Source organism: Sprattus sprattus (assembly GCF_963457725.1).
Source record: "Sprattus sprattus genome assembly, chromosome: 3".
NCBI classification, from domain to species: domain Eukaryota; kingdom Metazoa; phylum Chordata; class Actinopteri; order Clupeiformes; family Clupeidae; genus Sprattus; species Sprattus sprattus.
The window spans coordinates 41929919-41944918 of NC_137922.1; the positions used below are offsets into that span (position 1 = coordinate 41929919).

Genomic DNA, 15000 nt, shown 5'->3' on the forward strand with positions numbered 1-15000 from the left:
AATGTAATCTGTGTCTTTTCTCTGTCATATGTCAAAATATGGGTCCAATGGGTAAACAATTTCTGGTGTATGTTTATACTTGTCTTATGTAGTGTTTACATGAGCATATACATGAACTGGTGCATTGACTTCTTAATTGAAAACTGCAACAGGATCAGTGGGGACTGTTTAGGGAACAATGGGACCACTTTTCTTTCACAGAGGCAGGTTTCAAAAGCTTCAAATGAAGATATGAATGCATGAAGAAATAACTGATAGGTAAAAAGATGATTGTATGGATGGTTAGAATGGTAGGGAATGGATGGCTTTGCATACAGTCAGACACTCTGTAACCCTTAGTACATTGATGGACAGAATGGATGGAAAGAATAATGGATTGACCAATAGGAGGAAGGAAAGAAAAAAAGACAGACATTTTATGGATGCATGGATAGACAGATGAATGGATAAACAGAGAGAAAAAGAAGAATGAACAGAAAGGATGGAAAGAAAGATAAATTAATTGACCAATAAAAGGAAAGAAAGATAGATGGGACTTATGAACTGGGGGGGGGGGGGGGGTGCCCAATCAGCTGTGCAGAGTTATTAACTGATGCGCCTGGTGGGGACGGATCGGGGTCACTATGGATCTGGGGGGGACATGTCCCCCCCGTCCCCAGTGCTATCTGCGCCCCTGGGCTAATCACAAAGAGACAAAGAGACTCTCCTCGCTCCGTGGCTCACCCTCGAAGGCCTTGTTCTCGCGCCGCAGCGCCTCGCTCTGCTCCAGCGCCTCCTCGTGGGCCGTCTTGAGCTTGAAGAGCTCGGTGCCGTGCTGCCGGCTCTCCTTCTGGCACGCCTCCACCTCCTGGCACAGCTCCTCGCACCTCAGACGCCAGTCGCCCAGCTGCTTCTCCAGCACGCGCTGCTTCTTGTCCAGCACTGCTGCATTGGTGCTGGCCTGGAGAGAGAGAGGGATACACAGAAAAGTATGGAGATGAAGAGAGAGGGATGGAGAGGGAGAGAGAGATGGAGAGAGGGATGAGAGAGGGATAGACAGGGAGAGATGCAGAGAGAGAAATGAACAGAGAGAGGGAGAGAGAGGAAGAGAGGGAGGGGTGAGATGGAGGGTGAAGGGCAGAGACGGTTGGGTCAATAAAACTTTAGTGGACCTCAATAAGGTTATTGATTTGTAGGGTCAAATGAAAGACCAAAGCGACGAATAAACGGCAGGGCATTAATTATAACACAGAGAAACAGTGGATTGCTCAACTACTCTCCCTCATCATTAGGCAAATGAATAACAGTCTTTTATGTTTCCTGAGCTGTAACTGGTATTATCAGTGAAAATTCTTCAGGCAATCCAGTTAAGCTGTGTGTAGCCTAATCAACAACACACACATTTTTGGGTGGAACCACTCCTCAGATTTCATTTATTCATCTTCCAACAGCTACTCTCATTCTCTATGGGCTAAAATTGGAGTGATATCTGACGGTCCATATTGGACGGCATTCCCACCTTGTCCAGGTCCATGCAGAGCTCCTCCACCTCCCCCTGCAGCCTCTGCTTGGTCTTCTCCAGGCTGGAGCACTTGGCCTGGGTGGCCTCCACCGCCTCCTCGGCCTCCTGGAGCCTGGATGACAGCTTCTTCCTGCAGCCAGCACACACACACGGCGGTGGAGTTTTAGTAATAAAATGCACGTGTGTGTGTGTGTGTGTGTGTGTGTGTGTGTGTGTGTGAGAGTGTGTGTGTGTGTGTGTGTGTTTCTGAGTGTGTTGTGCAAAAACAAACAAGCATAATTAACAATACACAACAGGCATGCCGGTGCAAGCTGAGGATCACGTACAGGGATGCTTATCTGGCCACATTTGGGTAAAAACAAACACAAATGGAAAGTCTGCAGTGGGTTATTACTTTATGGCTTGGGCAATTATGTGGTGTGTTCTTGCGCATATGGTGCAGGATTAGGGTTTGTGGTTGTGATTAATGATGGAGACTACGATTGTGAATGCTTGTTTTGTGTGAGTGTGTGGAAGCCATAGAGGCTTGTGTGTGTGTGTGCGTGTGAGCTGAGGGAGAGGGTTAATACATTAATATATATATGTTTATGTGTGTGACCAGGTGTGTTGTAAAGTCAATGTTGAACTTGATAGTATCCTTTAATGGTGGGTTGAGATTCCACTGTGGTCAATGTTATCCCCCAGTCCTCAATAGGTCCTCCAGTAGGTATTTTTAAATATATTGTGTGCATGTTAGGGTATTTGTGTGTGTGTGTGTGCGCACACGTGGAGGCTGGATGGGAGAATGTGTGTGTCTGTGTGTGTGTATGTGCATGATGTATGTGCGTGAGTATGAGTATGTGTGACAGACGAGGGAAATGACTAATGACTTTAATGACTAATCAGGAACATTTTACAAGTGTATGTTGCACTCATGGTGAGAGCCCGCACGTGTGTGTGTGTGTGTGTGATTGGGGGTGTCGTACTTGGCGTCCTCGAGCTCGTCGCTGTGCTGGATGCTGTCGGCCTCCAGGCGGCTCCTCCAGTGGGTGACATCGCTGTTGAGCTTGGAGACGAGGCGCTGCAGCTCCATCTTGCTCTCCTGCTCCTCTTCCAGCTGCTCGCGCAGGCTCTCACACTCCTGACGCAGAGACGCCATGTTGCTGCCTGCCAACGCCTTGGCCTGAGGGCACACATACATGTGAAATGCACATTGAGGGCACCTAATTTCATTGGCACCCCAAGCTGGCATAAGTGACCGCACCGCGAGAACAGCAGGGTTCCCACCCATTTTCATTGACATCATTTCGAATCGTTTCCATGACATACTCAAAGACTTTTAAAGAAATTTCCATGACCTTTCACAAATTCACAAAATTGGGTACTTTACACCACAAATTGGACCTAATAACTGAATGAAAATTAAATAACCCTTGTCCATTACTTTTCTATTAGACTAGCTAGACCATGTCAATTCAAGTTGAAACAACCACACTGCAAAAGCAGAAAACATTACAAGCTGTACAATAACGTAATTCATTTCATTACACCTACATACAAACAAATATCATGACTTTCCCAAAACCTTTAATGCATTTACTAAATGCCTTCATTTCTCCAGGCCTGGAAAATGTCCTTTCAAGGATTTTCCAGGACCGTGGTAACCCTGGAAGAGGCAGGGATACCTATATTTGCTAATTTCATGGGGTGCAATCCAGCATAAATGGGTTGAGTAATTAGTGGAAGTGGTAATGACATCACTCTTTATCAGCCAATCACAAAGATTCGACCATAACTTATTAAGGTTTAAATGGAGCTCCATAGTTGTCCTAAAATAGAGCAAACAACAAACGGAGCGGTTTACACCAGAGGAGACCAGAAATTCTTGTGCGGGAGGTCTGCCCGTCATGAAATCCTTAAGAAGTTCCATGGAAAATGTGTTGCTTTAAAGGAACTCATTTATATTTATAACTCCCACATCTGTGCGCAGACACACGCCAGCATTGCGCTAACCCACCCATGTTTGTGCTTAGAATCTTGCTCATGTTATGAAATTAGAAAAATGATTTTGCCAGGTTACGAAATTAGCATTAGGACATACGTGACGGACTTTGCGTGTTGCCAGTCACGTTGTCCATGAATGAAATGAGGGCCCACAGGGTGTTAAGGGAGACATATACGTACACACATAAGCACATATGTAGACATACACACACACACACAAAGACATGGCCTCAACCACACAAATAAATTCACACATGAAAACAAGTTTCAAAAGATGGAAACAAAAGTGAACAGATGGTAGGGTTGAAATATGAGCACCTCAAAAAGGGAAGGAATGAGAGATTGACTGAATGAATGGATCACATGGGAAATATAAGCACATAAATGCACAAATCACTCAGTTCTCTCTCCCTCTCTCTCTCTCTCTCTCTCTCTCTCTCTCTCGCGCGCTCTTACACACAACCCCCCACGCACACACTCACACGTAAACCAGTGTTGCATGTATGTAGCACCCTGCTCAGAAGGCCCAACCTTGAGCTCCTCGTCCAGCTGCTTCTTGAGGTCCTCGTGCTGACTGCCAAGCAGGCCTCTGGAGCGACTCATCTGACAGGTCTTACTCTCAGACTCCTCCAGCTGACGCGCCAGCTCACTGTTCTCAGCTGCAGACGGAAAAAAGGAGAGAGAGAAGGACAGCGAGAGAAGGAGAGAGAGAAAGTGAAAGGGAGAGAGGGGAGAGAGAGACAGTGAAAGGGAAAGAGAGACAGAGAGAGAGACAGATGGAGAAAGGAGTGTGAGAGAGAGGGAAGAGAGAGAGGGGGGAGGCGTGTGGGAGAGAGGGAAGAGAGAGTGAGAGAGAGAGGGGAGAGTGAGATAGAGAGAGGGGAGAGTGAGAGAGAGAGGGGAGAGTGAGATAGAGAGAGAGGGTGGTGAGGAACTGTGAGGGTTACATCAGGATGTTCTGTCCTTCTGCAGTCATTCACTGATATACTGTACATGCAGCCTTGTGCTGACCTCGGAGATGGCGTAGCTGTTGAACTGTAAGTGTTACATTTGTATTGTGTGTTATAATCATATCTTTCTCCGGGACGCTACATTCCACTGCCATGCAGTTTGCTGACGCAGGCACTCTGACTGACAGGGGACGAGACGGAGTGTGGTGTCATGAACGGTTGACGTGTAATATGGTGCCACTTCAAATGTAAGATGTGTGGAAGTGGCATTTAAAAACATCAAATTCTATAGCATCTTGAGCTAAAGTTATTACATATATTTATTGCTGTCTACATAGCTGAACATATTGCACTTGCTAGAAATTTCTGATTGTATTACTCTATAGGCATGAATGAACATGGCTCTATAGACATGATGAACATGGCTTTTCCAATTCCTCAGTTCATAGGTTACCTACCTATTAATGATATGGAGCAGTCTATATATTGATAGTGATGTGATATTGCATACCAAAGCACATGGCCTCCTACCTGTCAGGCGGTTCTTGGCCACTGTCACCTCGGTCAGGGCCTTCTGGAGGTCGTCGTTCCTGGAGTTGGCCTCGGCCAGCAGCTCCTCCAGCTTCCTCAGCTGGATGTCTGTAGAGGTCTGGCGGGGTGGACACAGGGGTGGTGGAGTTTGAATTGGAGTTCACCCATCAAAACTGTGCATTTCAGTTATTAACCTCCACTTCTGTCTGTAAATGAGCACTAATGTAATAGTAATAATGTAACTAATGCACTAATGCACTAATGCAATTATTTAAAATATAATACTGTAAAGCCAATACAAGAAGTTTTGGACCAAAGTTACATGAAGTACAACAGACTTTGCAAGCTTTGTATTAGGAGATCTTTCTGGCCGTAACACTGGTATGAAACATTGTCCTTTACCAGTTACCACTACTGTGCTGATAGTACGCCCTCGACATGGTCCAGCAACGCTATGATGCTATTTTTTTAAAGAACACTGAAGCTTTTTAAAAAGTAAAAAAGTTGATTTTGAAAGGGCAACAAATAGTTTGACGTCTGAAAGTTGGCCTGACATTACCTCAGCAGCCATGCAAACTTTCAGAGTTGACTCTGCTGAGTAAAACCCACTAATCCAACCTCACAGCATAAATGCGTGTAGTGGCTTGCCCCCCTCCAGACATCTGTTCTGTGTTCTCTGACTGACCTTGGCCTTTTGCAGGTTGTCCAGTGAGGCGGCCAGGTCATCCACCTCCAGGCGCAGGTTCTGCTTCTCCTTCTCCAGCTTGGCCCGAGTCCGCTGCAGGCCCTCACACTGCTCACCCAGCTCTGCCAGCGCGTCGCCGTGCCGCTTCTTCAGCGCCGCCGCCTGTGACTCGGCCTGTCGCGATGACTCGTCCAACTCCCGCCGCAGACGCTGCAGCTCCGCCTCGCGCTTCTTATTCACCTCCATCTGTGCAGGATAGAGAGGGAGAGAGAGGGAGAGAGACAGACAGAGAGAGAGAGAGAGAGAGAGAGAGATAAGAATGATAGAGGCATGGAGAGATAAAAAAAGAGAAAAAGGTAGGTGATAGAGTATGTAGGGCAGGACAGATAAACAGGAGGATGAGGGTAAGATTACACAGAAGATGCAGGACTGTAATATTACATATACATAAAACATTTATATAGTCTTAAGAACTAAAAGTTCTGGTATGTAGCCCACTGGTATCTCAGAGGTCAGGTAAATGTCTTCTCAGATTAGACATTTTATGGTTTTAGTCATCTAAGGACAAGAGGGAGAGGGACTGGGGGGGAGTGAGAAAGGAGAGAGAGAGAAAGACAGAAGGAGAGAGAGAGAGAAAAAAAGAAAGAGAGAGAAAGACTAATGACAGGGAGCACTGAGGGACACGGGCGCCATGAGAGTACCTGAGAGGCCGTGGCTCCACCGGCCTCCTCCAGCCGGTCAGTGAGGTCATCCAGTTCACGAGTCAGGTCAGAGCGCTGCTTCTCCACCTGAGAGACAGATGAGTTTAAACAGAGACACAGGAGTGAGCAAACACAGGCACACACACACACACACACACACACACACACACACACACACACAAACACACACACACACACACACACACACACACACACACACACACACACACACACACACAAACACACACACACACACACACACACAAATACACGTAGATGCACATGCACACACATACATACACTCAAAACAAAACACTAATGCCCACCAACTTTATAGAGATGGATTTGTGTTCAAGTCTTTGTATACATACACTGTATCCATTGGTTAACACTGCAGTATACATTGAATCCTGAAGCACAGTGCTGCTTATTTGTCATGAATGCTGACATGTCCCCAAACATATTGGAGCAGTATGGCAACGCCTAATCAACACAACTGGCCAAGCAAGTTGTTTTGCATTTTTGAGGCCCGGGGGGCCTCCCATCCCCACTACAAAAATATATATATTGTATTTAAAACATGACAAACACATGGAAGAATACATCTCCAGCTTTTGGGTAGCAGATGGGTCATTAAACGAACAAACAAGAGAAGTCATCTGCTCCGAGGACATAAAGGCACTCAGTGAAAAAACCCGAGCAGGTTTGTATTTCATTTACTGCCCTTTTAAAAGCCATTGTAAAAAGCCAGTAAAACTATGCAGCCAGCAAAGAGCCTGTACGTGTGGTTTAATACCATGGAGCAGTCAGGGAGGATTGATGGGTTAACATCGTAACATCCCCATCAGAGGAGCCCCTACAAAGAGGACAGTGGCTTCCTCCAGGTCATCTGGGTTGGGGGGTGCATCCATCTTGACCAAAAGGACCAAAAAGCCCTGCGTAGGTGTCATCTGACACCTAAAGGAGGTTCTGGTAGGTCAGTGTGACCCCGCAGGTCTGGGCAGGATTGGCCCCTTTCCTTTGATCTTTGACCTCTGAGGTGGATCAGGAATCGACTTTTGTCAGTTTGATACACTGCATCACTAAAACTGCTGTCTGTTTTGAAACCTGGGCCCTGGATGTGCGCTTGAGGTATGGTTGGTTGTTTTCCTAGCTGTGGAAATGATTTGGCTGGTCTGTGTGTGTGTGTGTGTGTGTGTGTGTGTGTGTGTGTGTGTGTGTGTGTGTGTGTGTGTGTGTGTGTGTGTAGGTGTGTGTGTGTGTGTGTGTGTGTGTGTGTGTATGTGTGTGTAGGTGTGTGTGTGTGTGTGTGTGTGTGTGTGTGTGTGTGTGTGTGTGTGTGTGTGTGTGTGTGTGTGTGTGTGTGTGTAGGTGTGTGTGTGTGTGTCTGTGTGTGTGTGTGTGTGTGTGTGTGTGTGTGTGTGTGTGTGTGTGTGTGTGTCTGTGTGTGTGTTTGTGTGTCTGTGTGTGTGTGCGCTTGTGCAAATATGCACATGTAAATATGGATGTGTGTGTGTATGTGTTTTTTGGTTTGAGTGTGTGTTCCTCACACCTATGCGCCTTGGTCCCTCTGCGTACATGCAACTGGGATCCCAGAGCGCAATAACACTTTCAGTTCCTCTCCTGATGCTATCTGGGGCAACATGGAGGGACGGGGGGGCGGTTAGCAACACAATGAGAGGTCTGTCTGCCGAGGGGATGTTTGGTTAGATGGCCCGAGAGTGGCTTCTGGAAGGGGTGGTCTGCGTGTGGAGGTGGGGGGGGGGGGTTAGATAAAGGGAGTTTGCGTGTCTGTACTTGACACCCGCTCTCCGCCAAGGTTCTAGGGCATGGCGGGGAAGAGCACGGTTCCATTTCGAAAGCCACCCAGCTCGCACGGAACAAAAAAAGAGAGAAAAAAAAAAAAAACAGAAGAAATTGCCAAAAACGCCGCCAGGAGGAGGCATGTCACCCAGTCCACCTTGATTCACCGCGCCTGAAAACATGTGCTCTGCTTACAGGCATGGCAAATAACAGGTGGGCAGTGAAGGATGTCAAAAGGTTGTGTTGAAAAAAGGATGAAGAAATGGCCCCCCTCTTGCAAATAAGGCACTGAACGGCCTTATAAACGTAAAACACTTAAAGAGCGCTTACACATCTTTACTGTTCAATGTTATTCTAAAACCTGTGCATGGTTGCTGTTTTGATAACCTGAAGACATGTAGGGGTTTTCTCAGAAACTCTTGCCAAATGTCTGGAAGTGAGGTGCTTATATCTCAGTTATCAACAGAGCATGGGTGTGTGGGGAGTGCAGATAAACCCTTAAATGCCTACAGCTGACTTTGCTTGAGCGCCACATCTCAACAGGAACTGATAGCGGGGTTAAACTGGAAGCCATAAGGTTCGCTCTGGGGCCTGCGGTTTTGATGGACAGTCGGGAGGGGGTTGGGGGTTTGGGGGTGGGGGGGGGCTTGGTGAGGGTCGTCCTGCGGTCTGATTGAAAACACCCCTTCTCTCTCCTGCCCTTATTGTCACATGTGCAAATGATTCCAGCACACTAGTACCCCCCCCCCCCTTCTTCTCTCCCCCCGCTCTCCGATCTCCTCCCGCCCATCACAGGGCCAGTCTCACCTCAGGGTTCCAGTGTCCTAAATGCATGCCATACCTCGGCCCACAGCTCTGGCATTTCCCACACACCTTTTCACAGAAATAAGACTCTGATCGATTGTGTTGAGCTGAGGGTACTTCAGAAAAAGCAGTAGCAGCACGGCTAGGTGAGACCCACCCAAACTGAGCTCAGGTTTGCAACTATGTGGATGGACAGCCACATAGAATAACTATATTTGAATGAAGGTCCTACACACATTGGTGCTGAGGCAAGTTTGCATGGAAATATCACTTGATATGTAAAGTATCTAAAGATAATCACAATAACACATAACATTGCAAGGTAGTGTGATCCAATGAATGCTGAATGCTGTCCAAATCTATTTTGGTTTTCAAGAGAAATGATAGGAATACAGAAATACTGTAGTTTATTTGTTTTGGGCTGTCACCAGTAACTTAGATGAAGGAGGTCTGGTGCCAGGGCTTTCCATCCACCTCAGATGGGCTGTGCTGTTTACCTTTGCTCGTATGCCTCTCTCTGCCTCCAGCTCCTCTTCCAGCTCATCAATACGGACCTGTGGAAGAAAATACGTAACAGAAAGAGAGAAAGAGAGGGAGAGAGATGTTGACAGAAATGTGGGAAAGAGAGAAACAGACAGGGAGAGATTGAGATTAATTTGTAAATTCCTCTTCAATTATACATTTCTTCTAACCCACAGGTGGGTATTACGCTCTGAGGATGATGTGTTTTACGTCAGTTACTTTTAGTAAACAAGTGATTAATGACCCTGTCTCCTGTGAGACAGCCAGTAATGACTATCACCCGGGTGATGCTTGTGGCACCTCATTATCTCCTATAATGTCTTCAAAGCACACCTAATGACAAGCACACTTACATCACCTCACTACTTAGCAGTGAGCCGCAACACTTCTAATCCTCAAATGATTTAATGGAGCAATTAACAGTCACTGAATCCATGGGTGGCTGGTGTATTAGTATGGGAACCATCGGGGTAAGATATGCCCAATATTTGGTTCAGAATGTTAAACTGGCTCCATTAAAGGTTTTAATGACTTTACATATTTAAGTCACCTTGAGCTCAATTACTGTTCTTCATAGCTGTGGCAAAGACATGCTAATTGCCACGCTATCAAAGTGAAGTAGAGATCATTTCTAAATTACATTTTTCAAATGCAAGTGATGATTACCCAATCACTCTGCATAAATTACACCTCAAGGGGTGCCAAGTACTCACCTCTCATAGACACAAAATAAAGCTATTAGCACCGTGCTTGGTACCAGTAATTACATTACAGCCTGCAAAGCTGTTAGCATAGCATTTTATCATTAACAGCTACTACCAGTGTGATCTCATGAGAAATAATTGGGACATTCTATTCCCTCATATGCTCACTGTGGCTTTATTTGGGTAGCCAAGTGAGATTGCTTTTCATGGTTTTCCGATTTAAGGAGCGTTTTGGCGTCACATTGGTCTGCCCTCACACTACATTGGTGCCATAAAACACTCAAGATAATTCAGAACAGGTTATATTGTTTCAGAGAAATCTCCTTTAATATATAGTTACGTCCTAGTAATCCAAAACTGACGCGCTTGTTACCCTCTTCCGTATTAGTTCATACCAAATGCACCAGATTTGTAATGCTTTAAAAATCAGAGTACTCTGCATATCATAATTTGGTTTAAAGGGTTACACCAAGGCCAAAGCAAGTTGCAGAGCTGAAGTCACCAAATACAGTGGTACTCAGAATGATACATTGTAGTTATACACAGGAAAATAATCCTTGTGCTATTGGTTGGCAACTTCCTACAGCGGACAAATTATTATTATTTTTTTTAAATTTAACCACGGAGAAGGCCAGCAGATTGACTGGTTGGAAGGTGCTGGAATTCCTGTGACGAGGGAAAGGCACAGGGTCACACCCCAAATCTGCCACTACCTCACTCAAGCTAAAATTACAAAGCACCATCTCTGCTTCACACCTCCTCTGAGCTAACTGGTCTTTCTCTCTCTCCCTCTATCTCTCTTTCTCTGAATCCTTTCCTCTCTTTCTGTATGTCTTTCTGTCTCAGGTCATCTTTTACCACCCACCACCCCACCTACCTTACCTTTCCTTTTCTCTCTCTTCATCCTCTCTCCCTCTTTCTGCCTGTCCTACCCGTTTCCCCATGTTTCTTTCTCTTCTCTCTCTCCCATCCTCACTCTCTCTCTTCACCCCCTCTTTCTTTTCTGTGGCTAGAATTGACCTGAAATCCCACACAGATAGAGAGTGAGATTGCTGGCAGATCCTATTTTGGCTGAGAAAGACTTTGCTGGCTCGGCCTCAGATTTATGATCAGAGGTGTCGGGTCCTCTGGCAGGTTAGCGTATATCTCAGCTTTCTATCTTGTTGTGTCTGTGTCAGGAAGCATGTCTGACAAGCCATATAGCTGGAGGACATCCTGTAACACACTCAACCACAGAGCTGCGGTAGGACTCAGAACCGCAAGTGGTATTGGGCCCGCACACAGACAGACAGACACACACACACACACACACACACACACACACACACACACACACACACACACACACACACAAAGGTTGGTCCACAGACAGACAAAAAGAGGTTTATCAGCACACTCCAAAGTAAAGACACACAGAGACACACAAACAGAAAAATATCACTTTGAACTTCTACCTCACATACCTTCAACACACACACACACACACACATACACACACACACACACATAAACATACCCACGCACACAGGCATGCTAGAATACTTCAGCCAAGACTCAAGATAATGACAGTCAAATATCTCTCTCCCAAAACAATTCAGTTATTTTCTTGTCTCTGAACTTAGCTTATTTGAATGGCTTAATGCCACAACAGAACAAGCAAGCACTTGCATTAACTACCCACACAGCAAATTGCAATCCTTAAAAAGATTTGGAAAGTGATGCTTTAGAGTTGGAAATCCTCAGCATACACTATATTTTGCAACGTTAAAGAGAAAGAGAGAAAGAAACAGAACAAGAGGGAGAGAAAGAAAGCAACATGGAGAGAGAGAGAGAGAGAGAGAAGGAGAGAGATAAAAAAGAAAGTAGAAACAGAAAAGACTTACATGCCAGCGCAGGACCTCAGCGGAGAGCACAGCCATAGTCAGCAAGCAGCAGTCAGACTGACTAAGAGCAACACGAACGCGCGCGTACACACACACACACACACACACACACACACACACAGACACACAGCTCACACACTCTTGCGCGCCTGCGGCAGGCAGGGACACGCACACACACCGTGCAGCAGAGCCAGAGCTGCAGTACACTCTCATCAAGCCCTCCACTCTCCTGTCCCTAAGCCCCCCTCACTCTCAGAACAAGGCTCACATGTGCAGGCTCACACACACACACACACACACACACACACACACACACACACACTTTCACACATTCACATTCACATTCAAACACACTAAATGTTTTCAAAATTACATGCACACTTTCGTTCTCTCGTTCACTTTCTCTCTCTCTCTCTCTCTCACTCTCTGTCTCTCTTTCGCTTGCAATCACACACATCTTCAACAAGTTAACAAAAAAAAATTGGAAATGTGAGCTACTTGTCAGCATCTACACGTTGTCAGTACTTTCACTTGGCACTCACTAAAACCAGCACAAATATCCCTGAACTTGTGGATAGAAAACGATTCCTGCAGATAATGATGGTTAAAACATTAAGGTTACAGGCCTATTAGCTATTTATGATACCCTTAAAATGTGGAAACACTGAGCAACATTTAAGGACTCAAGGACTATCAAGTGCTTAGCACTGAATCAGCACTTGTCATTAAAACAGTGAAAGGGGAAGCTAGTATTAGCCTATACGTCTTTTTCCAGTTTGTTTCAATATCGTACTTTAAAAAATGTGAGCACTTGCATTTTCATTAAACGTGATCCCAAGTGCTGTTCAAATGTGATACATCATGAAGTAAAGCTGTTTCTCCAATCCTTCTCACACTAAAGCTCTTTGTTTGTCGCTGTTGTTCCGTGCTGTGTTTACAGGTCTGGTAGAGGTTTGTGCTCCATGGTATTCCAATACAGTCAGATGGGTATACAACACCTGTGACTTCACCAGTATGGAAGAATGAATGGAAATTAACATTTGTTATGTTATTATGAACATATGTTATTTTTTTACCGTATTTTATTGGATTTCATCTGTGAAAGGGGCTTCTATTGGCTACATTAGCATAGTTGTGCTGTTAGCCCCACTCTGACTTGAAAACAGAGGAAACACCATTACCTGACAAAGAATGAACAGAACCAATAACACTATACAGAACAAATTTCTCCTCAATTTTAGGTGCTTTTTCACTCTCTTTCTCTCTATCAACTCTCTCTCTATCAGCTGACCGTGCGTGCGTTTGTCCGTTCTGCGTCTAAACGGCTCCATATGGTGCGCCACAGTGAAATAATCACGCAGCGGCTTTAATTAGACTGAGCGCTGGCCAGACCGCCGACAGCTGCTGTCACTGACCGATTTTATTCCTCATGGAGCGGTCAGGTGAGGTCACGTCTTAAAACCTCCGAACAGGATTAGCCAGCACATCACTCCGCTGACTAAGATGACTTAATGAATGTACTCACAGACATATGGTAATATTGATAATGCATAAAAGATTATTTTTTTGACACGCTTGAGAAAATGTTTCCTGGAACTCAAGTGAGTGTGTATGATCCTAATCCCTTTGCTAATTAATAGAGGATGGTTGAATTCGTGGTGTTGTTTTGAACGAATTCAAATAATTGAACACAGTCATGAGTTCCAAAAGCATCATACCCTGTCAGAACATTACCATCACCACCACTGCTGCATCTGTTTGCTTACTGACATGCTGTGCTTTGCTGTTACATCAAAGAAAGAACCGACCAGCTGGTGACATGGAATGATTTTCGTTGACATGATGCAGACAAATGACTTGACAAAACATTAGTGGAACTAATTGGAAAAATTATGTTTTTCTACTTTCTGCGGTTGGTCAATAGGTCCTTGCATGCTATGGCCCAAGTGTAATTACGATATTGTTTTCTTTCTCCAACCCTCTGATCTACCCAAAAAAATGCAGAGGAGGTAAGAAAAAAAGTTAAATTAGCTGAGCTTTTGTTTTCAGCTGGTCCACCTGTGCTCTGGCCAGTGACCGAGGGGGCGAGACATAAAGCCTTCATTGTACAGGAGAGAAGGAGTGAGAGAACGCAGGGTCCTAAAGAAGAAAAAAAAACATGAAAACATGTCCACTCTCACCAACACACAGATCAGATTTCAGGCCCCTCACACACAGCCCCGCAGACCCTGGACAAAGACGTCTGTGTTTTGCGGCCTTACTGCCTTTGGGGTGGGGTGTTTCTGAGGTCTGTGAGGTACCTGACTTAAAGTCCTCCCTGTCTTCACCTTTTGGTATCTTCACACCAGTGGGCACATAACACTATTCCCACAGAGTCTGAGTGAATGTGTGTGTGTTTGGTGTTGGTGAATGAGGGGTGGGGATCATCTGCCACTCAACTTAATTGCCTAATTAAAGAGGATTGTCTTGAGAGCACCGTCATCCTTGTCCGTCAAGCCGTAATTGATACTTGACTGAAAGATTGTCCACAATCTCACCCACGTTATGGCTGACGGGAAAAACCAAGTGGGTTAACCCCTCCTTAGGATCCATGAGAGGACTGAGACGTCACCCCTCAGTACCACACTGCAATGACAGTAAGATTGCGTGTGTCACCCTGACAGCTCTTCAGGGCATGGAATGACAAAAGAGAACTGAAAGTCACTAAGTCATTGATTTGATTAACAGACATACACCAAGGGACATGAAGTGGTATTTACTTGCAAAGAGTAAAGCCTTCACCTGCAACCTGCCATTCACCACTAAGTAAGAATTGTCCTAAAGAGACATAGCACATCACGTTTAATGCCGTTTAGTAACTACACATCAGCTGTATTTATGATTTTACTTAATCTCTGTAAATATGATTAATAAATTATGAATATTTCTGCAGA

At 45.2% G+C, this 15000-nt stretch overlaps 1 protein-coding gene across 1 annotated transcript in view; it reads right to left on the bottom strand.

Moving 5' to 3' along the window:
* LOC308362768 (uncharacterized protein MYH16) overlaps positions 1-15000 on the bottom strand; it is a gene marked incomplete at its 5' end in the record, with an annotated part of 37150 nt that overhangs the window by 7980 nt on the left and 14170 nt on the right. The window contains 8 exons of the mRNA XM_080835495.1: positions 724-940; positions 1499-1631; positions 2467-2663; positions 4016-4143; positions 4966-5083; positions 5651-5896; positions 6352-6438; positions 9456-9512. Of these exons, the coding sequence (XP_080691621.1) occupies positions 724-940; positions 1499-1631; positions 2467-2663; positions 4016-4143; positions 4966-5083; positions 5651-5896; positions 6352-6438; positions 9456-9512 (1183 nt within the window). The remainder of the gene's footprint in view (positions 1-723; positions 941-1498; positions 1632-2466; positions 2664-4015; positions 4144-4965; positions 5084-5650; positions 5897-6351; positions 6439-9455; positions 9513-15000) is intronic.